Source organism: Stegodyphus dumicola, chromosome 7 (assembly GCF_044657685.1).
Source record: "Stegodyphus dumicola isolate Sdum_Otavi_A_Nest chromosome 7, ASM4465768v1".
NCBI lineage: Eukaryota > Metazoa > Arthropoda > Arachnida > Araneae > Eresidae > Stegodyphus > Stegodyphus dumicola.
Genome location: NC_140774.1, coordinates 185,099,395 through 185,126,460, shown reverse-complemented (window position 1 = coordinate 185,126,460; position 27,066 = coordinate 185,099,395). Strand labels below are relative to the sequence as shown.

The window sequence follows — 27,066 nt, the reverse complement described above, 5'->3', positions numbered from 1 at the left end:
ATAAATAAGCTTTACAAATAAGTCAAATTTGTTTTGCTTCTAACTCTTCCTTTTCCTGATTATGCATTATCCTTAATTTATGGACATGAGTGTATTTCTACGCTCGGCCGTATTTCAGGCCCTTGATAGCTTCGCCATTTAGTTAGCGTTAAGGGACCAACCCTTGTAGAATTTTGATAGCTTCGGCTGTATCTTTTTAGTTAAGTTTTATTTCTTAGTATTCTTGAGTTCAAGCCCAAGTAGAGGCTTTTCTGTACGTCCTGAGAGAGAACCTTATGTTAACTTTGAGCAATAATGGGTAATTAACCCTTCTGAAGCCTCTGTCTCCTGAACTAAAGCGATTATTCGCTTACCAGTTCTCAAGGTTCCACACATTTAGCTGTAAATTCTAGGTTATAACATTACACCCTTTTCCTCAGTCCTTTTGTTCCTGAATACTTTTATTGGGTTTAGAAACGACAAAATATTAAGCCGAATTCATATGGCTTTCATACCTTGGTCAGCTTTATTAATCAATTAATTTGAACAATTTTCTACTGCAGTTTTTTTATCGCAAGTTTATTCCAGAATTTTGATTTCGATTTTATTTTATACGGTAGAGTCCCGCAAACTCGACAACGTTTTAGGAACTTTTTAAAGATCCTAAAACGTTCCTAAATGTAAAGATCCTATCTCTAGGCCAAAGTAAGTATTGCATACAGTACATATAATTATTATTTACGCATACGACATGCTAAGACACGTCTTCATTCTAACGAAGACTAACTTATTTACAAAGAAACTGCCCAGCTATTCTTAATTATTCATCGCGACATCTCCTGAAGAGCTGTGGGAGGAGGACTGTACTCTCCGATTTCGCGCGAATAGGAAGAATTTTGAAAAAGCGCGGAAAGAGGTAGAAGTAATTCCCCACAGATCAATGGGCAAGAGTAGATTTTTGTTTTCGAAGCACAACAGTCTCTTAGTCCATATTATGCCGAGTTTGTTAGTATGCTCTACAGTACTAAATGCAGTCGAAACTTGTTAAGATGACTGAAGAGGGAAAACTTATAGAAAAGCAATAGATGTCAGAAATAACTTAATAGCCATTAAGTTCTTTGAAAGAAACAATTCAAAATGTTTATGATAGTCGATAGGAAACTTTTTTAGCAACACTGTATTCTAGATTTGGGTAGAATTAATTTACCCTAAAAGAAGCTTCCTTAACATTATACATATAACTTATACAGTTTTAGTAATGTTTGGGTTGTAAGACTAACAAGTCAGCAGAACTATGCTTACTGTAGTAGAACTTGTATGTAGTGATTGGATTGTTAACTAATCAAATAACCTAACCATAGTCCATTGCTTTCAAACAGGCACTTCAAGGTCATTTCTTGGCCCCAAATAATGACTCAAAACCATGGTAACGACGGCTGCAGAAAAAAGGTCGATTCCTCTAATTCACTCAAATGCTCTAACACCCTTATGCGGTGATGATAGCACACGTTACGGTCGTAAATGAGCGGAGGGCCGCTACGACCTTGAATTAGCTGTTTTAAAGTTACAGGCTAACTCATTACTGTATAGACTATATTTATTATATATCTTAGAAATAGCATAAAAATCGCCTTCCAATTACGACAGCACAGATCTTTCGCGTTAACCCCGCCAACGATCGCTCGTTAAGGCCTTATCCATCGTGTGCTTTTCTTAACCCAAATTATCTCTTTTTGAATCAGTTCTTTGAATAATTTCTGATGAGAACTGCCCATCTCTAGTTATAAAGTAACAATGGATTTGGAGAAATGAAACGGGTCTTCATTCTATCCACATTATTTTAACATTAAAACTGTTATATATAGAGAAAATCGTAATGCTTCTTAGAAAAGAACTTTTCTTTTCATTGCATTAAATTCGACCACCTGTGGTTCAGCGGTAAAATCGCTGAACACTGGTAGTTCCGTCCGAAGGTCGAATCCTGCGAAGGGACTGGTAGCATGGGCGTTTTCGTGATTTTCCCTATCTGTAATGTGTATACAAGCCAGTTTCTCTTAGAAAGTCTTCCACGAAGGTTGAAGTGAACAAAAATGCAGCAGGACATTACATTTATAATCCAGCCCTGTGTTTATCTAAAGTTGCTTTTAACCCAAAGGGCGTTAGCATAGAAGGACTATTAATTTCAAAACTGCATTTTGCGCCTATTAACTTATCAGACTGTTGCCACCAAATATTATTTCCAGAGGTATTAAGCAGTAAACGAGGCATATAATAAGCTGTTTCATGGGTAAGTGCTTTTGCTTTTATATTTTGCTTTCGAATGCAAATATTCACGAATAATTTTTAGAGTGCGGACTGATGGTACATCATTGTGCTAAATAATCAATGATGATAAGTAATTGTGCTTAATTACCACTAGTTATTGTACTTAGTAATCTGTTAGACAGTTTCTAAGAAGATTTTAAATAAATTTATTTTTCTCTAAATCTCACGAAACGCATCACAATCTACAAATATTACGAGACCATGTTTTTTTTTGCTTAGCTCCATAAATTATCAATGAATCAGTAAAAATAAAGGATTTAATAGTTTTAGTATATACGATATCCTAGTAAAATTATCAGTAATTAAAATGCATAAATCCTCCATGTAGTTAAAAAATTTCTAACAATAATTTCATGTACAGCATTTAAACCGTGCATCCAAAATAAATATACTCGTGAATTTTTATTAAATTATTTATTAAAATAGTTGGTTCTAGAAATGGGTTCTTAATTAATTAATTTTTATTAATATGAAAAAACTTGTAACCATTATAAATTATAAAAAAAATTTATTAAAGAATTCGCTTTAATAATTTATTCTTAAATTAAAACATGCTAAGCACCTGAAAATTTAAAAAGAAATAAGTAACAACTGAAAATGTTTGTGCAATATAAATTATTTCACTTCTCATTTTTCAAGTGAATCAAAGTATAATTTTCATGACTTTAGACCCCAAATTTAAAAATTAAACATCGAAATTTTAAGTAGCTTCTAAAATTAATTTGAAAAACATATGTTAAGAAATAATTTAATCTTTTTATATATTAGAAACATCACTACGCAACATGTGCAGAAATTCTGTATAAAAAACATAAGTCTTACCTGCTAAAAAAATGTAGTTAAAAATAATGGTACGGTTTAAATTTGAATGTAATTTAAATTTAAAACCTATGTGAAAAATAACAGGTGCAGTCTGTAGTAGATGCTTCTTGAGAAGAGCAGATAATACCAGAAGGAGGTGATTTTCTCTTCTTATCAAAATTTTCGACAGAAAGACATTTGTTCTCAAATCTTTTCTTAATCAAGATACCGAGAATCGTTATTAAGCTGGCTGCAGTTTTTTCGTTACTGTTGCAACTATTTACCCTGGAAACATAATGATTACAATAACGGTGCATTAGAAAGTAATTTCGGTTTGCACAAATAGATAAAGTAATGTTCATTTTGCAATTCTTCTGTCAATTTAATAATTTATTTCTTCTGAGATTTGGCAGCTGACACTTTTAGGTTGCTATGGAAACAAATTCCGCACAATTTTATTTAGAACTGTTAGTTTAAGGTCAATTTTATCATGGGGTGAAAAGAAATGTCAACATATTTTACTTTTATAAAGGTAAGAAGGCGACTGAGGCTCACAGGGAGATATATGGCGTTTATGGTGTTCATTGCTTAACAGAACGCACTTGTCACAATTGGTTGAAAAAGTTTCATTCTGGAGATTTTTCTCTTGAAGGTTGTAGAGTCAATAGGGTTTTTGATACTGGAGACGTGAAAATGTACAACGCCCTTGCCGGGATGCGAACGCCGGACCTAACGAATACCCCTTCGAGTGTGCTTCCGGTTTATTTTCCTTTGAGTCACCAGAGGACGTAAAAGGGAATCTGCCATGTTAAACCATATTGTTGCAATGACTAACCTTGCCAGTGTGGTTTAATTTACATTGGCCAAACTAAGACAGTCTTAAATTTAAAAGTCTTAAAATAAAGGAACATGAGGCATATGTTAGAAAAAAGGAAACACAGAAGTCTTTTGTTGACCAATATTGTTGGTCCGGAAACCACACTTTCAATTTTTCTGCTGCCAAAATTATTCAAAAAACATCTTCCATTGGAAAACTGGATTTTCTAGAGGCATTTCACATTAAAAAAAATCTTTCTATTCTAGTTAACGATCCTAATTCCAATCCATCTTTGCCTTCGGCCATAATTAAAGAAATTATGTTTTAGTTCTGGTTTCATCAACAGATGGCGCTACTAGCTTATTTTCTGTCCAGGCTTTCTTATCTTATCCTATCTCGTTCATTTGCACTTTTGCAGCTGAGGATGGTGGTTCGGTAAAATCATTAAAACTGGTCCTGCGAAAATTTGAAAATATAACGCTGATTTTTGTTGTTTGACTTCCGAATTAGTATTTGTTCGGCGTGTTATTGTGTCTTAATTATAGAAGCTCCAAACAGGCTTATTTTTGCTTTCTTTTTTCCACGTGGTTTTCGTCGTCTTGCGTTTGTATGTGTTTCGGAGCCGAAAACGGCTTATTTTTCGCTTCCTTTTTCGAACGTGGTGTGGCCATCATTTTGTGATTGCATGGGTTTCTGTAAGTACTTTTTTGCAATTTTGAAGTTCTGTTTATGTTTCGCATATTATTGATGGATTGCAGACGTTACCTCCACAGGTTCCAGATCTCTTTGGATCTGCAGTTCTTTTTTCCGATGCTGGAAATAGAGCGTAAAAGTGAAGCAACAACCTGTGTTAGGTGTAGATTTTTAGCATAGAAACTCTATCGATTTCGAGGGCAAACAAAAGTCTTGTTCGCCCTTGAAACCGATAGAGTTTCTATGCTAAAAATCTACGCCTAACACAGGTTGTTGCTGTACTTTTATGATTTATTTGAGGCGTGTTTCTCTTCTGTCCTGGAGATAGGTTGAACGAACATTATTTATCTTTTGCTTGAGTTCTGCAACGCCAATACCATCAAATTTTAGCATGTTAACAATCTCCTCACACGCCTTCTGTCGGCGATTTTTATCTTTATATTCAGGTAGTGAAGTGTTCCGTAATACTTCAGAATATGCATATGCATTAAAAAATGCCATGGTTTGACTATCGCTTTATATCGGCATTTTCGACATGATGGAAAACACCGTCTCTGCGAACACTGCGCGGAGTTACTGCCAGGGTAGATTTTTAAACTGGTTTCAAATTGACTGTTGAGTCAGAGAAACGTAATCTCTGACTCATCTCCCCTATGTGTCTATTCGGCCGAAGTGAGGGTTTACATTTATCAGAGAAGTCTTAGGCTCTCTACCCCCCCCCCGGGGGTCGACGTAGAGAACTCTGCGAAGCTACTGGCTAGGATCTGTACCTAGGCAGTCTCGGCCACGGGGGATAAAATTTATGAACTTGGTGGTTCTGAAGCCCCTGAGAAAGGTCACTTATTGGCCGGCCTCGGGGACTGGCATGTCCTGGACGGTGTGGAACCGTAGCCGGAGGGCTAGTTCCCCTCGGTTTGCTGGGTAACGGCCCACTGCGACGGGCTCGCCCATGCGACTGGCGGGAGCAACTTGACGGCCGGTGCTGCCTGGTGTCTTATCCAGGTGGTGCGCTACTCCCTTGGAAGGGTAATAGTGGAGATTGAATCTCCACGAAGTGCCCAAAGGAGGAGTGGACCCGTAGTGTGATTGGTTCACGAGGCGGGGAAGCCAAAATCTTGTTGTTATTGTTAGGCTCTCTACAAATCCCTCGGAGAAGTGTAAACTGGCCTTTACACTACAAAGACATGCGGAAAGGAGATCTTACATACCCCCCTTCCAAAGGGCAACTGGGGATAAGGGGACTCAATCCCCAAATCCTGAAGGTGACGAATTATCGTTCACCACCTTTTAGCTCGAGCTCCACTGTAGAGTCATTAGGTTTTTTTTAATGCTGGAGATGTGAAAAGTGTGCAGTGCCAGGATTTGAACTCTGGACCTCCCGAATACGCGTCGAGTGCGCTTCTAGTTACATCATGGAGCCACGCGGAAAGGAGGGAGAAAATGCGTTATAGGGTTAACAACGTTATAAGCGACTTTCTGAAGTTGATGATGACAAACTGCTGGCTTGTCGATCGAGAACGTCGGCTTTTCTTAATTCGCTTGCTTTTTGATTCGCTATGCTTGAATTGAGATCTAGATAAAGAACGATCTTGCTTCTTCGGAGAGCACGCTTTGGTTTACTTCTGGAACGAGAGCGTTTAGACCTGCTTCTTAAACGATTGCCCCTGATCTGACTTCTTAAACGCGAATATTAAAGAAATTTAAAGGAATGCAGCGCATTCTTACACTATTGAGTTAAACAGAAGATTGGAAGAAAAGTGATGTCGCGTATGTTGTTGCTGTACTGTCAATTTCCAGATATTCAGAGGCATTAATTTTCTTTATTATTTTCTCCCCTCCTTTATGGATTAAAATGCAGAAACTAAAATACGAAAAAGAAACCTCTTTAAGTTACACAACTTATATCTCACGAAGCTTTTGACCTGAAGAAAAATGTACTAATACCAATCACTCTCACTTTACTGTTCCAAATTGCTCTTTATTTCGAACGCTTCCAATTCTTACCGATGTTGCTATCAATGCTATTGCAAGTCCTTTCAAGGTATTTTCTTTTCTAGATGTGCTGCTGGCTTTTTGATGCATTTTCCCAAATTGGCAATAAAATTGCTGCATTAAAATTATGTGTCTCTTTTCTCACAGCTTAACTATGATTTTTGACAATGATCAGAAAGAGCATGAGAGATTGCAAATGTCCATGTTGAAACTGTCACTCTCGCTACATGTTCTTCCTCATTTTGGCTGTTGGTATAAACTTGGACCTGTATCTGAACTTTTGAACTCAAACGAAGAAGTTTCAAATTTAATATGTCATTCATCATTTCCCTCGCAAGCCCACAGTGATGCATAATTTTATTTCAAAATGTGTAGCCATATTACTGACTTACCTTCTATATAAGCAGGATTACACACATTTCGTATAAATTTCTGCTTAATAGTTTCGATTAAAAATGATCTAAAAAAGGTTCATACAAGATATATATTGGGGACTCAGTAAAACTTTAAGGCAGATTGGAAATGATGCAGTATTATGAGACATTTTCTCCCTCCTTCCAGCATGCTTTCGTGGTTTAACGGTAGCACACGGGAGATCCAAGTTCGAGTCCCGGTGAAGGCACTGCACATTTTTCACATCTCCTGTTTGAAAATTACCTAATGAATCTACAGTATATAATAACAATTATATTTAATTCACTTATTTCTATTTAACCATTTTGATTTAAAATTCTTTTCTGTATATATTATACCAGTTATAACAAAGAACATTCTGATAACTAAATATTATATTTTTTATATTTTAGTGCGTTTAAAAACTGTTTTTAAATTTTAGCTCTTTTAACTCTTATTTGTAGAGAGAAAAAAGCAATTATTTTGATTTATGAGTGTCCCAGTTAAGTCATTTCTAATATAGCAAGAAGGAAGGGATTATAAAATGGAAATGCGATCGATCACCTAACATTCCAGTGGACAAAAGTTAGAAGATATTCGAATTCTTAAACCTTTATTTCAATTGGTTTATGGAGAACAATACATATAGACTCAAGTGTGTCTGGTTTCCATGATTGCTTTATGAGGTTCCGCTGTTCATCAGTAAGAACAAACAACTGTTAATATTTGTTCAGACGGATACAATCTGTTTTAAAACTATTTGAAAAAGTCAAAATTGAAAGACTAGCCAACTCAACATAAACGTTTTGTAGGTTTCAAATTATTAAAATCATTATATTTTTATTTTTGACGCAAGTACTAAAAATAAATAAAATATGATTTATTTCAGAAAAAACGTGATATTAAAAATCCAATTCGTAACTTTTAGCAGAGTGAATAAAATTAAAATTGTACTAAAGCTGCAGATAAATTTCGTTTCGAGCAATGCTCATAATAAAAGACCTAAAATGAAAGATATTAGAAGTAATTCCGATGCATAATGGTTTAATATTTTATTTTTGTGGCAACGAAAATGCTTTTTGAAAGCAGAATTTTAAAAGAAAACAGATGTTTAGAGAAAACACTGAATGCGGTTTCATAAATTATATTTATTATACGAGCATATTAAAAAGGAATTCTACAAAAAATTTTATTTCTTCGGCAATCGGGAACGCATTTTAGAATCCCTCGTCACTTCTATCAAGCAAACTGTCATCGATGAGACGTTTCAGATCTTTGTCTTTCCTCTTCTCTGGAGTAACACATTTACCCTTGAGTACGTATGGACGAGGAATTTTCAGCATCCAGTCAATATGTGAATCACATTCCAGTGGGTTTTCTATGAATTAAATAAAGAAGAGATTTATATGATCAAGTCTAGAGAACTATATAATAATCACATACTACCGATAATCGGCAAGAAAATTTTTTACGAGTTATGCACACCCAAGAAGATAAGACATTTACTATTTCACCAAGTTTAAAATAAACTATAACCAGCAGTTATTACTCAGTCATCAGAAACTGTAAACAAGAATTTATTAATTTAGATATTTTTTAAATTCTTCCTATTAAATACATATCTCATGCCTGTACACATCGCATGCTATTGCACACACACACATACATGTAAGTTATAGGTATGTATGTAATAATATGCGATATGTGCAATTTTATTACATATACACACAAAATAGTGCACGGTTGCAGAAGATATTTCCAATTCGGTAAATGTTTTAAATGACTCATATATTTATGCTTTGTCATTTTTTACTTCCTTATACGAAGTTAAGGAAGTATTGTAATCGCGAAAACTTTCAGCTATCATATTTCAATGAAAATATTCATTTTGACCGCTAGCGAATACAATTTAACGATGTTTTTGCGTGATATTTGTACTTAAAAACAGAATAAAAGACTCTTTTTTCCGAAATGGGTTTCAAAAAGGATTTAAAATGGATTCATAAGAGACGTCCGTACTTACGCATGCACATATATATGTACGCATGTATTTCGCATAACTCAAAAACAAGTAGCCTCAGAACGTTGAAGTTTTGTATATAGGCCTGCTATAACATCTAGTTCGCACTTCCCTTTTTGGTTACAATCGGCCTTACCAAAGTACATATATATATGTGATGTATCAGCTTTAGTCGTAGCTTAAATAATCAGACGATAGTTTTAAAAAACAGGATCCATTTATTATAATTCAGGAGAAATAGCAGTTACAAAAATCAGAAATCCGGAGCAAATAAAAAGAATTACTAATAACTTTTTGTATGAAGTTTACTGCATCGTGACATTTAAGAAAAAGCCCGATATTCCTTTTGCGAGTCATTTTATAGCCTCTGGAAAGGCGGAGCTTCCAAGAAACGACGTCAGCCTCGTCAGCCAATCCAGTTCGCTTTAAATATCTCCAGAACATTCTAAAACTGTACGTGTAGAAAAGGCGGGAAAAACAACTTGACTACGGGGCTGTGGATTTAATTCCACGTACTTTCAAATAAGAGAACGTCGCCATTAAAAATTAAAAGAACATACAGTTAGAATTTTAAGTGTATTCTTGACTATGGAATTTTATTATTACATATATATACACCTACTTTGTTACTCAGCTCCGTGAGCTAATTTCTTATATGTTGGTAAATTGTGCAATTTTTTCTTTAAGAATGATTTAATTATATGTTGTTCGTATTTTCCGGTTAAAGATTTTATACCTTTAATTAATCTGCCTGCAATAATTGTAGAATTATCAACAATTTAAAAGTTGTTTAAGTGAGGCTAAGCCTAATTTTTTTACCATAGCTGCCATATTTGTTTACATTTGAAACTTAGCAGAAAAGTTAATTAAGTCAGCTTCTGTACCTTCAGTATCTTTCTGGCGAGAGGGATTAAAGATAAACTTTCAGTTTTGTGCACCGAAAAATCTGCCTTCATACCCGCTGGCCGAATGGTTTTTTGCGTAGAAACTCTAATTTTAATTGTAAAAATTGTTTTAACTGTATTTGGTGTTTTATATTTTTGAATTTTCGATAAAGATATTTTGAGGTTTTATGTATTTTTGCCTTACCGCGAAGGGAGAACTAAATTAATTGAATGAGGACTATATCTCTAATGAAATTCGAGAAAACAAGTTTAAATGAAATGCATAAAAAATGCGAATAATTCGTGCAATGAAGTCATGTGGTGTACACATTTTAATTAAAAAAATCAATGTGTAAATTCGAATTTAACTTCTTATATGTTCCTCCCTTTCCTATAATCATAGCTGGAAAAATTTTGCACTGGGAATAAAAATAAAACTCGAAAATACGACCAGCATACGATAAAATTTGAACAATATATTTAGTATTAAAGTCAGAGATTATATTTAGGACCCATGCATGAATTGGAGAGCGAAAGGTTTGCATATGTTACGTACACTTTGCGTACGTAACTTAAAATAAAAAATCAGTTTAGAGAAAGGTTTCTGATGATAACAGATTAAGTAACTAGCGTTTCTATGAAGATTATTGCTAAAAGTATTCAATAATAAAAGGTAAAGGTAAAAGTATGGGGGACACCAGCGATGTACCATAGGTCAACTGGTAATGTCTTCCCATACTAACTCTTTGGAAAAAAAAGAGGGGGGTGTAATTGCAAGTTTTATAAGAATTTGCATAGACTGAAGCTTTTCAAAAGGTCTAGAGTTTGCCTATTATGGTACATCGTGCAATTGCACACTACGCCCCGCATCCAGTATTTATTAAAAATAATGGTGTAGGCCATAGGTAGATTACAAATTAGTCGGAATACAATTTGAGATTCACAAGATAAATGGAACATCTGATTTGGTGCAACGAAAATAGGAGATAAACATAAAACATAATTAATAAACAAATAAACATAATTAGATAATTATAATTAGTACTGGCAACACAATGTTAAAATGAATTGTTATAATAATGCTAAAGAGTTGGGTGTCCATGAGTTATTTCAAATATATTGGTTTATTGCAGTTTATAAAGTTCACGAGCGGAGCCATTTTGTCCATAACCACAGCATGTAAAAGTTCACTAAGTTTAAACTGTACGTGGACTTACACTTGACAGTGATCTAGGCCGTAGGAAGAGAGTCGTTGCATAATTTTCTGAAACTTTGGATACTGATGTTAATCTTTAATTAAAAACCTTTGGAATGCCAGGAGGTCAGTTCTTGGGCATTTTGTGTAAATATCCTCAGTTAAGGGGCATGAGAAAGTGTATTGATTAGGAGTTCCCTGTTCCCCACATATACAGATATCAGAATTTGCCAAATTTCTTGCGTAGAAATATGTGGGGAAGGGTCCATGTCCTATTATAAAGTAATTTAGTGAAGGATTCGAGTTCAGAGATGCGAAGCTTACATTGGGGATCAAGTTATATGTGCGTCTTCCCTGTGGAGCATTGTTCCACAAATCTTGCCAAGATTTTGAAGCAAGCTGTTTCAGTTGGTACTCGAAATTCGAGCGAGGCCACGGAATGATGATTTCAGTACCATCTTGATTAATAGCTGCTTCTTTGGCTAGTTCATCTGCCTGATCATTACCATATTGGCCATTATGTCCTTTGATCCATGAAATTTGAATTTTGTAGTTTGGAATTTTGCCAAGAAGAGAATTTATGTAGGATATCAATGGAGGGGAAGGTAAGGGATTTTTAATAGCTAGAATAGCTGCTTGGGAGTCAGATTTTATGCTAAACTCAGTTGAGAATTTTGAGAATGGTTATTTCAATCGCTGCTTTTATAGCTGACAATTCCGCTAGGAAAACACTATTATTATTATAAAGATGACCTTTCCATTTGATGATATTTGAGGGGTAATTTGAAAAAAGACTTCGGAACCAACTTTTCCTTCAATTTTTGATCCATCAGTATAAGCAATTGGAGATGAACTTGAATTTTCTTCAGACGTGGGGAATATTATTGTTGAATTCTGCGGCTTGGTTAAGTTGAAGGACTTTCATATAGGTGCATTCCATTTCTGCACTGATTGATAACGGAAGAGTACCAGCTAAAGTATCAAGTGCTATATTTGAAGTTGTGCGATACGCCCGAGTAATGCAAAGAGTAAAAGGCCTTTAAATTGAATTTAAACATTTTATATTTCTCACTGTCATTGGTTGTGCCCAAATTCCGGCTCCGTAATTTACCATTTTTGTGATGACTGTTTTTAGAAGAATACGTGTTATATGGGGATTTAAGCCCCAGTTATATCCATGCATACGTCGAAGGCAGTTAGTTATTGATGTTGTACGAAGTTTAATATTTTGTAGATGAGGAATCCAGGAGAATTTCTTGTCGATTGTTAAACCGAGGTACTTGATTGTATTCACAGATTTGATCTTTTGATTGTCAATTTTTAGAGCTAAAGCTTTAGTTATATTTTGTCCTGGTTTATGGATCACTAAGACTTGGGACTATATGAAATTTGTAGTTTTTGAATTTTGCAAAGTTGGTTAAATAACTGGAGTGTTTCGTTGCAATTATTCTGTAAAATGTCTCTGGCACGGCCACTTGTAATAAAAGCTACATCATCTGCAAAAGCTACAATTTTTGAGTGATTTGGCCATGGATAGGCAATGATGTTGTTGAAGCTGATATTCTAGAGATCTGCACTCATGCAAGACCCCTGAGGACATCCTCGGATTTGATTACGCACAATTTCAGTGCTGTGGTAAAGAATCACATTTTTCCTGTTTCTGAAGTAATCTTGAATAATTAGAAAAAAATTTTGAGGGCACTTAAAGGAACGCAGCGCTTGTAAAACTGCTGGCCACCATAAAGAATCAAAAGCTGATTTTAGAAAAGTATTTTGAAAAGGGAGATCTTATTCACATATGTTCTAGGAAAAACTGGCAAATTTCAATATTGGCACATAACCCAACACCATAGCCCACCAGCGGCCGAGCAGTAAAATCCGCTGAACACTATGTTCAGCCACTATGTCCTTTGATCCATGAAATTTGAACTAACTAGCAGAAGTGAACTAATTAGCAGATCTAGATGAACTAACTGAACATTTAACTAACAGATCCGATCTTAGCGGGGGTGGCCAATTTTAATTTGCACGAGGGCGGCCGACGGTCTAAGATGGGCACTGTTTAGTATACCATTTGATTCATATTCATTAATTATAGTTATTAAAATATAACGCTCGTGATTTATATGGTTGTTGTAAATCAATGCAAAATCTAGAAAGTTTCATTAATGCTTCATTTTTGGTATTAATAATCAGCTTAATTTAAGTTAATTTCTGAAGAAAGCTTTCAGTATTTTGCTTATGAGCTAAATGCCAAAACAGAGAGATTTTGTGAACAAATTCGTATGAACGCATAGGTCAAATCATGAAAACGCCTTGGCAGTTCACTCACTGATAGATAAAATCTGTCTAGAGCTTTTTGCTTATCGCAAATTATATGTACCTCTGATACATACAAGTACTGCGTAGAAGTTAACTTTTCCGAGTCCAGTGTATCTCTTGTAATGTAACGAGCAATAATGAAATACGAGTAAAAACCTGAAATTACAAATTAAATCACCCTTTTTTTAAAAAAAATTGTTATCCTTTTCTCGCGTCCTAAGATTCTGTGGTTAGAATTCTTAATTCTAACGTTCTTGTTGAAAGATAAAATATTAAAGATTAAAAATTAAATTGGAAATTAAATTTAAGTAATACTAATGTGTAAGGTATTTCTCTCGCCTTCTTAGGAAGCCTTCGTGGTGTGGTGGTCGTATTTCAGAGGTCCGTGGTTCGATTCCCGGCGAGGGCGCTGCTCATTTTTCATTACCTTTGCTTCCAAAAATACTTAATGTCTCTACAGTGACGCCTGAACTAAAAGGGTGGTGGATGATGATTCTCCACATCCAGGATTTGGCAACTGCGTTCCCTAAAATCCCAGTCACCCTTTAAAAGGGGGAATATATAAGGTATTTCTCCCGCCTTCTTAGCATGCCTTCGTAGTGTGGTGGTCTGCACGCTTGGCGAGTATTCCAGAGGTCCGTGGTTCGATTCCCGGCGAAGGCGTTGGTCATTTTTTACATCTTCTGCTTCCAAAAAAAACCTAATATCTCTACAAAATCATAAATATCTATAAGAAAAGAAAATTAACATAATGTTAAAAGTGTGACACATTAAAACATGTATGATGAAGTTGAATGTAAGAGCCTCACTGTAATAGCAGAATTAAATACATTGAATTGATAAAAATATTAAATCATTCAGTTATTCAATTATTAATTACTATTTAATTGACTAACAACTGGAGTAGAGCATTCATATTCAGATATTTCATATTTCACAGATATGCATTACTCTTAAAAATATAATGAATTACTTTCAAGGTAGAGTCGAGTAATTTGTCGCCACACAGGCAACCAAGTGGCTTCCGCAAGCCTTTGAATGGAATTTTCTGCTAGAACTACTTCTTTCAATGCCGGCATTCTGGAAAACATGTCCTCAGGAAGAGTTGAAATTTGATTATTTCTGGAAAAAAAAAAATAAATAAAAAAAAATAAAAGACTCAAAATAAATTACACGATACTATCTTACTAACACAAATAAATTAATATAATAGACATGCAGATTTTAAATGTATAAGAAATATTCCTTTAATTTTAGAGGTATGCATTTGAGGAAGAGTTACTAATTTAAATTGCGTTGTGTCTTAATGTTAAAACACATTCTATTTTATTGGACTCTGAGGAAAAACTATAACACTTCACACAATAGCATACCAAAAAAGTTTTAGCTATATTGAAAACGTTAGATGCTAAAACAATTATACTGAAAGCTGTTAATAAAGTAAACAAATTTTTATCATTGCATGAAACCCTTATGCGATATGCTTAAGCGTTATATATTAAAATTCATAATGCGTTTTATATTAAAACTCATAATTATGCGCTATGGTAGATGTATTTCTTGCAGGACAATGAAAACGTGCTAAAACTGAAATCATGGGTAGAAAATTCATGTATCAGGTTTGACCTTAATACTAACAAACTTAAAACTAGAATTCAATACAGGAGACTTTTATATCGAATTTTATCTGGTATTAAGTTCGTTTCTAGTATGAAAAAAATTTGTGAGAATCAAAGAAACTCAGGAAAATAAGAAAAAGATAAGCTTTATTGTATATATTTATAATTTCTACAAAATAGTAATTTCAAATGTCTGAAATCATTATAAAAATATAACCAAAACAAGTGTTTTACATATATTAGCAACTTTGATTCCAGAATTCTTTTAAGAAACGGTATTCGCAATTCTAATATAAAGGTATGCGTATTAAACCATCCAGGGTTTCATTTCTAACATTAGAAGTGTCGGAGCCCTACGGAAGGAAGCTCGTCAGCAAAGAGGAACAAGAATAAATAAATAAATAACATGACTATTAAACTCATTAATAATTTTAAAATTAAATGGTTAATTATTATCAAATTAATTAATAGTTATTTAATGTTTATAAATTGTTATTTAATCAATAATTATTATATAATTAATTAATTAATAATTTAATTGATAATTATTATTTATTGAAATAATTCAATAATTAAAGATTAAAGTAATTAAATAATTAAAATTAAATTAAATGTAAACAGATAAATTAAATTTAATAGGCGTTTTTTAATATAATTTTATTGCTAAAAATAAAATTTTCGAGATAAAATTTCTACTGAAATCGGTATTCCGTTACATAAAAGAAGTGCATTTAGGCATTTAGGAAGTGCTTCTTATTAGGGCTTCGGCTAGAATTATGATTTATTACAAAACTAAGAAGCACCGGAGCAGGCCCAATTTCAGCTCTGATCGTAGGGGGGAGGGGAGTTCTTTTATCATCACAAAAATTAAATATACTTAAAGTATAGCTAATGAAAATTAAGATAATGCTAAAAACAGAGCGAAACAGAATGAGGGCGTGGGGTTATGAGTGGGTGGAAACATAAAATGAGGGGAATCTTGGTGAAAGAGAACGTTCTATTTGACCGCGGCTCTCTGCTGATAGAATTATAGCCATCAAGCAGATGTCTGTCAGGAGTAAAACGAGTCCTGAATCTGACTCCTAAGGATGAATATAAAGTTGCTGGTTACGCTTTTCACCCCCCCCCGTAGTTAGTTACATTAGTGGATACTGTGGGAAGACGATGTATAGGACGTGCTTGAGCAGTTTATCTCAGTATTTCACTCTTATTGTACTTTCTGTCACTTAACGCCATATTTAATAACACAAATTTTCCTTCCTGAGAAGATAACTAATTGTAACCATCGATAACAATACACTAGATACAATGGCATGGCGAAACATTTACACGTTCCTAAACAAACTCACCCAAATTTATTGCCTTTCTTAAAGAGAAACGTTTCTGCATGTGAGTGACGGGACTTCACTTGAACGTCTCATGTTCTTATGAGTACGTATTTCTAGGGAAATAGAGTATTGCAAGGTCTGCTTATTGTTAAAATAAAACGTTAGGAATTCTAAATTCTTTTCCCTTGAAATTGTGGCTCAGTTTTATAAAAAAAAGTACCGGAGCTCATCTTCTTTAGGGCTCTGGTGCGCTCCGGCTAGAAATGTAATTTATCTTAAAAATTGAGAAGTACCGGAACAGGGCTCGGTGGGCTACGGCGCAATTTAAGCACTGGATGCTGAGATGATGGTTCTGCATATAATATAATTGTATAGAGAGAGATGAGACAGTAATAGCATACAGAATTTTAGAGCAAATCAGTCTTAGCAAATGCTAATGCACCGCTCCTTTTTTACTTCCTTGTACTAATTAAACGAAGTATTGTAATTGGTTAATTGGTAATAAATATTTCCGGTATCATATTTAAAATACAATATCCATTTTGATGACTCTGGAATCCATTTGAACGATGCTTTTTGCCTGACATCTGTGCGTAGATGTAAAATGGGTTTAAAATGGATTCAGAAGAGAATTTTTTCGTGACGTCTGTACGTACATACACATACGAACGTATGTACGTATGTATCCGGCATAACTCAAAAACCAGTAGCCGCAGAACGTTGAAATTTTGTATATGGGACAGCTATAACTCGCAGTTGTTCACCTCTCTTTTTGGTTGCAATCGGACCACCAAAAGTATATAAATATATATATATACTCGTATATATATATACCCACTCTGTTACCCGGCTCGGTGAGCTTAGTTTTTTATTCTTTATATGTTGGTAAATTGTATATTTTTTGCTTTAATTGATTTATGATTTTCTTACGTTTCGATTCATGTTTTTATGCCTTTAGTTAATCTGCATGCAATAGTTGAAGAATTATAAAACATTTAGAAGTTGTTAAAGTTATACTAAGCCTAACGAAGGCGCCATTTGTTTACATGTGAAACTCTTAGCAGAATAGTGAATTAAGTGCCAAATTCAGTGTCTTTTTGCCTAATGGGACCAAAACTGAACTTTCTGTTTTGTCCACCGAAAAATTTGTCTTTCTGCCCGCTGTCCGAATTGCTTATTTTTGCTTAGAAAATCTAATTTAAACTGCTGCTAAGATGATGGATTAAGTTTTTGTGTATTTTTGCCTTTCCGCAAAGTGGGAACTGAATTGATTGAATGAGAAATATGTTAAAAATAATATGTATAAATGAAAATATATAAATGAAAAATATATATTTAATAAATGAAATATATTTATATAACTATTATATAAATGAAATTTGACGAAATGAGTTTAAATGAAATGCAGCAAAAAATATGTATAATTTAATATGCCGTACATAGAAGTCATATGGTGTCGGCGTCAAATTGTTTATTGTCGATCATATAAAATTAAAGAAAATAAAAGTAATTTGAAACCGACTGAACCATCAGCAATGATATCAATTACCTCATTTCGTCTGTTTAAAGAGATATTCGTAGAACACATAAATGAATAATACTGTTAAAAATGCATATTCATTTAATATAACAATTTGGTCTCCTGTTTCGTGGAACAATTATTAGTTTAAGAATTTATGGAAATTGTAACTGTGCTATTAAGAAACAAAATTTAACAGTTAAAATCTGGCTACAACTTATCAAAATTCAAAAGTAGAAACCGTGTTTTATTAAGGCAAAAATAAATATAGTTTAGTTAAATTCGTAAATCAGTACGAAAGAAAGCAAATCAAGTTACAAAGTTTATTAAATTCACTGAACACTATCGGACAAATACAAACCAAAATACGGCACTGTTGTTATTTGTTGAACACGCTAAAAAGTATTAAAAAATTTGGCTTTATTAAAATTGACTATGCAAATGAAAACTTACGGCTTAAGTTAAAAATATAAATTTTAAACATTAAAGAATTTTTCATGTAATTGTCTTGAAACACGTAATTATGTTTATTACTTTCCTCTTCGCCGCCCAGACGATATAGTGGTTAGAGAGAGCGTACTGCGATACAGAAAGGCCCGGATTTAAATATCGGAGAAGGTATGTAATGTTTGCATGGATGCTTGTAATGGATATGTTATGTTTGCATGGATGTTTGTAAATATATAGTGTCTTTGTAACATGGGGGCACTCTAAATGTATGGCGGGTCAAGTCTTCTCGCATGGTTTGGTGTGAGACCTTCATCGACCACCCGTGTGGTGCTCTCTCGCAAAATTGAGGTGGAAAGTAGAAGTCCAACCTCTTTGAAGCTCTGTCAACCGTTCTAGAACCGGAAAAGGTATGGATGTTTGTACATATATATAGGGTGATTCAGAATTCATCATCAATATTTGGTGGGGTGGTAGGGAATAGGAAAAGAAAGAGACTTCACATAGGAAAGTATGGGCGCAGACGAACGCATGTTGCTGTAGAGGGCGCTGTGTGTACACAACTTCCATACATAAGCACAGGTGTTTGACGAGTGTAGCTAGTAGTCATTCGATTAGGTGACTTTGCAGAAGTAACATAAACCGGTATACGTGGAATGAGCTTGAATATATACATGTAAATGCTAGTATATTCCAGAACGTCTGGTTGTCCATGCAATGCCGTTGTGAGTCATGCATTCTAGCACATGGTCAGCAGTTCGAGCACCTCTTGTAAGTCTGTAAAACCGATGCAAAGAAATTTTAGATGTAGGATAATAAATGTTTTTTTTTCCTTATTACTTCCTTTTATGTGTTCTTTCCAGCATTGAACTGGGGTTATTTTGCCCTACTACATGGCATATGCGCCTATGCATTCCTATGTGAAATCTCCTTCTTTTCCTATTCCCTACCTCCCCACCAAATATTGATGATGAATTCTGAATCACCCTGTATAGTGTCTTTGTCACATGGGGCATTCTAAATGTATGGCAAGTCGAAAGTCCTCTCGCATGGTTTGATGGTAGAGAAGAGAGTTGGGAGACTTTCATCGACCATCCGCGGGGTGCTCATAATTGGGTGGAAAGTAGAAGTCCAACCTCCTTGAGGCTCTGACAACCATGAAGTACATGGACAAGACAGCAGCATCAACAACTCTCGTCAACTATAAACAACTGTAAATGAAATGCATTAAATTTAGGGCAATATTTGTAGCATTAAATACCTATACTTACGTGAGATCTAGTGACGCCAGATATAGTGCTGGTGTAGGAAACATACTTCTATGCACAGTCTTAAAACGATTGCCTGTCAGCCAAAGGTTTTTTAAATTGTACAAAGATGCGAATGCCTTATCCCCGAGCTCCTCGATAAAATTGGTCATGATGTAAAGATTCTTCACATTTTCTGGACCGTCTTTAAAAAATTCGTTGCCCATCTTTGTAAGACCATTTCCTTCGATTTCCAGATCTTCGAGAGCTCTCAGTTGAGAAACATTCAAATACTTAAGTTCATTTTCTTCCGAAAAGCTGAAGTGAATCGAGAGTTCCTGTAAATTTATAATAAGAAAGATAGCAACTTACTCAAATATATGAAATTCATACTACTCAACATAAACTAATTAGAGCGCTTTATACGGACTCCCAAAATGGTTAACACTGTTCTCTGGGAGGGCAGTTTTATTAATGGAAAATTCTTCTGGAGTCAACTGGAAATGGTTAGCGTAGAATTATAATACTATAAATTTTGTATATATGTAAGTATTTTTAGTGAAGTTATGTTTAAGACTGTAGTATATTCCGTATAATGTAGCACAAAAGGGCGGCTGAAGAGGATGAAGCTTTGCCGGAAAGATTACAAGGGTAAGTTTATTTAACACTTGGCAAATGGATATCTTGATAAATTGGCAAGATATCGCCAAGATGGCGACGGTTTTGGCGAGTAATTTTTGTTGCCGATTTTGGGGAGAAATCGCCAAAAGCTGCCAAATCTGAAAACCATTTGGCGACATTTTGGTCAAGTCCCTGTATAATTGAAAAACTGTAATTGATACCTATATGTAACTGCAATCATATGCCGTCCGGTAATTTCGAAAAGTACGGGTTCGTAATAGATTGAATGCTTACAGAACAAATGATAGCTTGATAACATTTGTTTTACCAAAAGAAACAACAAAAAATGTTTGTTGGAATTTTCACAAAAATTCTCTTATATTATTCTCAGTATCACCGAGTACAATTAGTAGTTACTCTTCAAACTACTAAGAAAGTTACACTCAGCGCAAAGCAAGGCGCATCTAAAAGGCGAAACTCGCAAAACTCCGAAGTCAACTCTGAAATAAATCTGAAAAACTGATACCTTCTCCAGTCTTATATAGTTTTCTACCGTCCGCCGAGAAATCTTTAGTACTCGAAATTATTGGAACGCCGTTACAGTTACATATAGAGATCAATTACAGTTATACAATTATAATACTACTTATAGTTATACAGGGATTGGACCAAAGTGTCGCCAAATGGTCGCCAATGTTTCTTTTTATATTACACAAAAGATACTACAATTTTAAACGTAACCTCATTAAAATTATTTACATACACACACTGACCAATGAATTAGAAACCTTTGAGATTTTCATTTGAATGCGTGCTAGGGATGAAGTATGCAAAATTTTTTATGACGTAGGTTACACGTGGTTAGAATGATAAGTAAGGTGTAAGAGTGAAGTAAAATGGGAAAAATGCCAGATCTTTCACCATTTGCAAAAGGGCTTATTGTTGGTGTCCAGAAGCACGGCGCCAGTTTGAAGAGTTTCAAGATGGCCGCTACACAAAATCAAAAAAAGAAATCAAACAATTGCACAAACTCGGTGTCCATGCACACATCGATCTACTAAAAAAAAAAACAAGAAAATGATAACGTCATATAAGGTTAAAAGAAAGTTAAGGTAACTAAATAAATAAAGGTGACGGTAATGGAAGCTAAAACTAAGTTAAAACTATCGTGGTAACCAGAAATGGGTTTTCATCGCCAAAATTGAACAAAATTTGTCTACAATCGAAAGGGCACCCAATTCTACACTAGAGCCATGCAATTTAATGCTCGTCTTTGATAACACATTTCGATTGCAGCGCCACTAATTTGCATACTGCAGTTTTACTCAGCAATTCTTATTTGGCAACCTATTCAAATTTTATACGGATTGGCTAATTTTTAACGAGTTATCGCTATTTTTGTGATTTTTCCTTAATTTTTGGAAACCAGTGTATTAATAAAAGAAAAACAAAATACAGAGGTGGTTAATCTTCGGATTATGGTAACTTGGCAATTTTTTGGGGAACATTTGGCGACCAACCCTGCTTCAGCAACCTGCTAGTTTTTTTTTCGGGGGGGGGACGCCATTTTGTTTTCACGAAGTAAAGGCATTTTTTTTTTTTTTTTACTCAACATTTGTTTCTAACAATCTGCTAGCCGAATTTCGCTTATGCTAGAACTTTTATGGAACAAAAGTGCTTAATCATGACGAAGATTAGGCGCGATATTGGGAGAAAGTGCAGAATCGCCCACTGCTTGCCGCGTTTTTAAGAACTGCACATACACAGTATCATCCATGTACACGTCGACCTATTTTCACTTAAAAAAACATCCCAGAATTGCACAAAAATGGCATTGCGCACACTCTTGATTTTATCCATGTACACTGCTAAAGTCCTAGCTAGTAATCTTTATCGCCTTACCAAAATGTCGTCAAATTACCTGTTAGCATATTCCAAAGATTACCCACAGATTTCAGTATTTCTTAGGCTGATTTGCATTTGAATTAAACATGCAAAATAAGCGAATACAGAAATTAAATCGATAAGAAATACGTTTTCTAATTATTGACTTAAATTTATTTCTTACCTCTATGATATCCTCCAAACCTTCCAAGGCAGATCTACCTTCATCGCCAAAAGCCTTCAGCTCACAGTTAGTGAAAGATAGTTTCGTAACATGAAGACCTTTAAACAAATCGGAAGGTATTTTGTCGAGGCGAGCCCGTAGGAAATCTATGAATACTCTCTTTATACCCTTTACGCTTTGGAGAGCTGTTCTGACTTCTTCCACGGATGTTACTTGCATGCAGTCCACTCGAATGGCTTTTCCATCGCTCACGCAATAACACGGTTGCAAATCTTCAACGGGAGGGCATAGGTTTGTAAAGGAATGGACCAGATATGCACCCTGAAGAAGAAGTATGAAAAGACCCAGTGGCGACATGCTGACTCTGAAAGCAAGATTGTGTATGGAAGTAACATAATTTAATTAAAATATTACTAATGAAATTTTAATCAATACCACACATAAATATTAAAAAAAAATTGAAAGGGTTCAAATTTTAACGGTTGCCCAAAAGGGTTTGTTAGGGTTTTTCTAAGCTCTCACTGAGACTCCTGCTAACCTTTTTTTTTTTTTTTTTTTTTTGTTTTTTTAGCTTTATTATTACGCATCATTTTCTCTTCACTTAAAGGGACGGAGGACTTTAAAAATTAGTTTTTTTATGTTTGTGTGTTTTCAACGAGAAATTTTATACATCTACGTATTATAACATCGGTTTATAAAATATGTGATCAAAATTTCAATTCATTATAAATCAAAAATTTTTTAAAACAAATATTTAATTATTTTAATTAAAGATTTAAAATGCTCCTTGCGCGCTAATTTTTAATACTTTTTCCTAATTTTTTCTTTAAGTTAGTTATAAAGACATGACAAGTTTTTGTGTATCCGTTATTGAATATGATGGATCAGGAATTTTTAAGAGGGATTTTTTTGAACTTAAACCCGGTTTTCGGAAAAATGTCACCTTTGTTAAACATTATCACAAGTTTAAACTCTTAATAACCTCATATCCAAAAATGCGTACTTAGATCTACTCTAACATACACTGACTACCAATAAATCACCTGTGTTAGAAAAGAAAAACTAACTTTATTCAAAATCAATAGTTGGTAGAGCCTCCACGAGAGGTAATTACAGCGTGGACCCTCCGGGGCATACTTTCCACAAGTCTTTGTATGACAGCTAGTGGTATTTTCTTCCACTCGGCTTGGAGAAGACATAGAAGTTCCTTCACCAATTTTGCACGGGTAGTGAGTGCACCCCTGAATTCGGCGATGCAACTCGCAACTCGTTCCAGAGGTTCTCGATAGGGTTCAGGTCTGGACTCTGGGCAGGCTAGTCCATTCGATGAACTCCATTGGCACCATACCAAGCCTTGGTTAACGTCGAAACATGACAACTGGCATTGTCGTCCTGAAAGTAACAGGTGTCCAACCCGTAAAACTGCCACAACGTAGGAAGCACATTGTGATCCAAAATAGTGCAGTAGGCATCGGAGTTGAGCTTACCATGAATGGGGACCAAGGGTCCCAGCCCATACCAGGAGAAACACCCCCAGACCATAATTCCACCTCCGCCGAACTTGACTGTTGGCACAATGCATTCTGGCAGGAGACGTTCTCCAGGTAGACGCCAAACCCAGACCCTGCCATCCGAACGGTAAAGGGTGAACCTTGATTCGTCACTCCAAAGAACCCGTTTCCACTGATCTACGGTCCAATTTCGATGTGCTTTGCACCACATTAACCGAGCAGCACGGTTGGACTTTGTGATCAAAGGCTTATGGGCAGCAGCACGACCATGAAAACCAAGCAGATGTGCTTCCTTACGGATGGTATTCATTGAAACAATACTCCCGGATGCCTGTTGAAACTCCTCGCGGATGAGGGCTATCGTTTGGGTGCGGTTCTTCCGAATTTCTCCGAACAGCACTTGTCGGTCTCTATGCCTCAGTTTCGTTGGTCTGCCGATTCGGAGCACATTCCGACAATCACCGCTCACCTTCCACTTCTTAATCACATAGGCCACTGTCGATATTGGGTACTTCAGATCGCTAGATATGTCCCTTAAGGACCGGCCACATTTGTGATACCCGATAATTATACCTTTCTCACCGGCGGAGTCCGTGGCGTACCTTGAGACGGCACATATCATCATTTGCATAGGTGTCCAAATACTTATTGGTAGTCAGTGTATAACAAGATAGTTTCTTTCGAATATCATTCATTTTTAACTAAAAATGAGACGCATGGTGCATTTTCAAGACATACGAACTGCGAAAAATTTTGTTTTAAGAAAACTGAATTTAAAGTTTTTCTTCAAACTTATTTTTAATACATGGTCATGAGAAACAGCAAATTAACTTTAAATATGAATATGTAGACACTAGATAACATTTTCGTATCATTTAACTATTTTAATCTCATAATATCAAATATGAGAAAAACAAACAGATCGCAAATTGGTATGGGATTCGAAGTTGGAGGTAGAAACAATTTATGCTTTATATATCCAATGAAACTTTTAAAATTCACTCGCATCATATGTTTTACCTTCATTTGTTACATTTACATTATCTTTTAATGCTTTTTATGCAATATTTTTTACCTTTCTTTAATGCAACATTTTTCACTATTTCTTTCTTTTTTTTTTTTTTTCCAAGCAGGTAAACTCCTCTTTATGCTTTGGTTCAAGCGACGTTGATCACGCTTATTGGCAACGAGTAGGGAAAACGAGTTTATTTCCTCCTGTTCTACACATTTAGCATTCACATAACCAATGTTAAATTCATTAATTGTTGTCAATACTTGACATTTTCAGCCTTTTATTTAGAAATAAACACTTCTTTTGGGCAAATATATAAATTATTACACCAATAAATAGCTGTTGAAATACATTGTTTACGTTTTCTCCAAAATTTAAAGGGTAAAGTTTACGTTGTTTACACAGTTGAAATACTTGTAACTTGTTTAAAAATTAAAATATTTGAACTCGGTTTTTTGCCTACGATGTAGTTTTGTATATGGAATATTACCAGAGTAAAAAAACAAATTCAATATTTTGGTTGATTTTTTAGCTATTTTAAAGTCTACCGTCTCCTTTAGCGACATACAATTACGCGATATGCAATTCAACAGCTAAATTACAAAAATTTTAAAAGCAGCACGCGTTTAGAATTCTCGATGCAGTGTTAAGTGTTGGCATAAATTTTTCAATTCCCCCCCCCCCAGTTTTTTCCTCAGTTTATCATAGCAATGTAAAATTTTCTTAGAAAGATGTCTTGCAGAATTTGTCTTTTTATTGTTTAGGTTTTTGTGGGTTAAATTTATTAATTAAATATCATGTTCTTCGCATTTACCCCACATAAAATTCATGAGTAGCAAAATCACAATATATTGTTACGAAATGTACAGGCGCGGTGAGATAGCTTTTCCGCAAAGCAGTTTTAGGGTTGCCACATTTGGCGAGAAATCACCCATTTGGCGATATGCCATGGGCGGATGGAGAACCTTCTGGAACGAATTCTTACCGGTTTAGCCCAGAATGTTCTCGAACACAAGCCGAAAGCTATATAACCCTGTTGGTTCGCAGTCAGTTAGAGTGTGTGCCTCGTCTAGCGAGCTGATAGTTAGTATCAAGTTGATGGCTCGTCTAGCGAGTGAATCCCTGCGGAGTCGATCCGAGTTGACAGCCGGACAGAGAGTGCCGAGTGGGTTGTCGAGTTCACCGAAGGAGTCTCTTAGCGTATCGCGGTTATCTCTTAGCGTATCGCAGTGCATCGTCGAGAGAGCGTGTTGAGCTCCGGGAACGACTGAACCGAAGAGTCGGGAGCTGTGCTCTGCGTGTCGTCGAGTGTATCGCAAGTTGTAGCGTGAAGTTCCGAAAACGACCGAGCAGAGTCGGGAGCTGTACTCTGGTGCTTTGCAATGAAGCTGTTTCCACCGTCATAGCCTGATAACCTGAAGGCTGTGTCGCTGATCGTGTCAGCGTGTTTATGGTAGTTCATCGACGACTGTAAAGCCTGTTTTGGAGCTGTCCTGTCAATACTGGCAAATAAAGTGGGTTTCGATACTTCATCAAGTGTCGTCTTTATTCACTCCAAATCCACACAAAACCCCATACGAACGTGAAGGAAGAAAATAACGCAACAATATTTAAAACAGCATACCTTTAGAATTTCTGACATACATCCTCGCACGCTGAAGATAATAATGCTTTAATCCGTACAGTGTGTCCACTGCTCGCTTTCAGATAGTTGAGTTTGTTAAAAATTCTTTAAAGTTTGTTTTACGATATATGAAATATAAAATTCGGAATTCAAAGTTTGGGCTTCCAGGTGCGCATATTTGGGTGGAGTTGCGAATTTTTTAAATGCCTGAAGGAACTATGAATAAATCTGTGTTAAATGCTTATGTATACTGCATATATGTATTACATACAGTATTTAGGTTAACATTCTGCCCGCATATGAATTTTGATATTACGTTTTCGCCACTCTTGTAACATATGATTATTTTTTCAGTCTTAGTAGTTTTAAAAATTCTCATTAAAAAAAGCCTACAGGAAATAAAATTTACAAATTATGATTTTAACACCAATTCGGACATTCTTAATGCTTTTCCGTCATTTTTTTTCTTCTGAAAATTTTCTCTTTAATATAATAGCTACTTTGAAACAGCAAATAAACTGAAAGAACGAACAATTTCTTTATTTCCCATGTACAATACTTATTCATGCATAGAACGAAAAACGTGTCATATACAACTATAAAATAAGTTACATATGTGTAAGCAAGAGAAAACTTAGGACTACGCATT

The 27,066-nt window shown here is 35.1% G+C and overlaps 3 protein-coding genes across 3 annotated transcripts in view; 1 reads left to right on the top strand and 2 right to left on the bottom strand.

Annotated features, from left to right (window-relative positions):
• LOC118196301 (osteomodulin-like) overlaps positions 1-3,284 on the bottom strand; it is a 27,845-nt gene extending 24,561 nt beyond the window's left edge. Inside the window, exon 1 of the mRNA XM_035367722.2 lies at positions 3,127-3,284. The gene's annotated coding sequence lies outside the window, so the exon portion shown is untranslated. The remainder of the gene's footprint in view (positions 1-3,126) is intronic.
• Positions 1-27,066, top strand: part of LOC118196299 (uncharacterized) — a 175,850-nt gene that overhangs the window by 28,875 nt on the left and 119,909 nt on the right. The window lies entirely within an intron of this gene.
• Positions 8,129-22,634, bottom strand: LOC118196300 (podocan-like). Its single transcript, XM_035367721.2, has 4 exons — positions 22,271-22,634; positions 19,606-19,919; positions 14,395-14,543; positions 8,129-8,378 (listed from the first exon to the last, which is right to left on the bottom strand). Exons 1-4 carry the CDS (start codon positions 22,625-22,627, stop codon positions 8,218-8,220), a joined length of 981 nt encoding a protein of 326 aa, XP_035223612.1. The 5' UTR covers positions 22,628-22,634; the 3' UTR covers positions 8,129-8,217.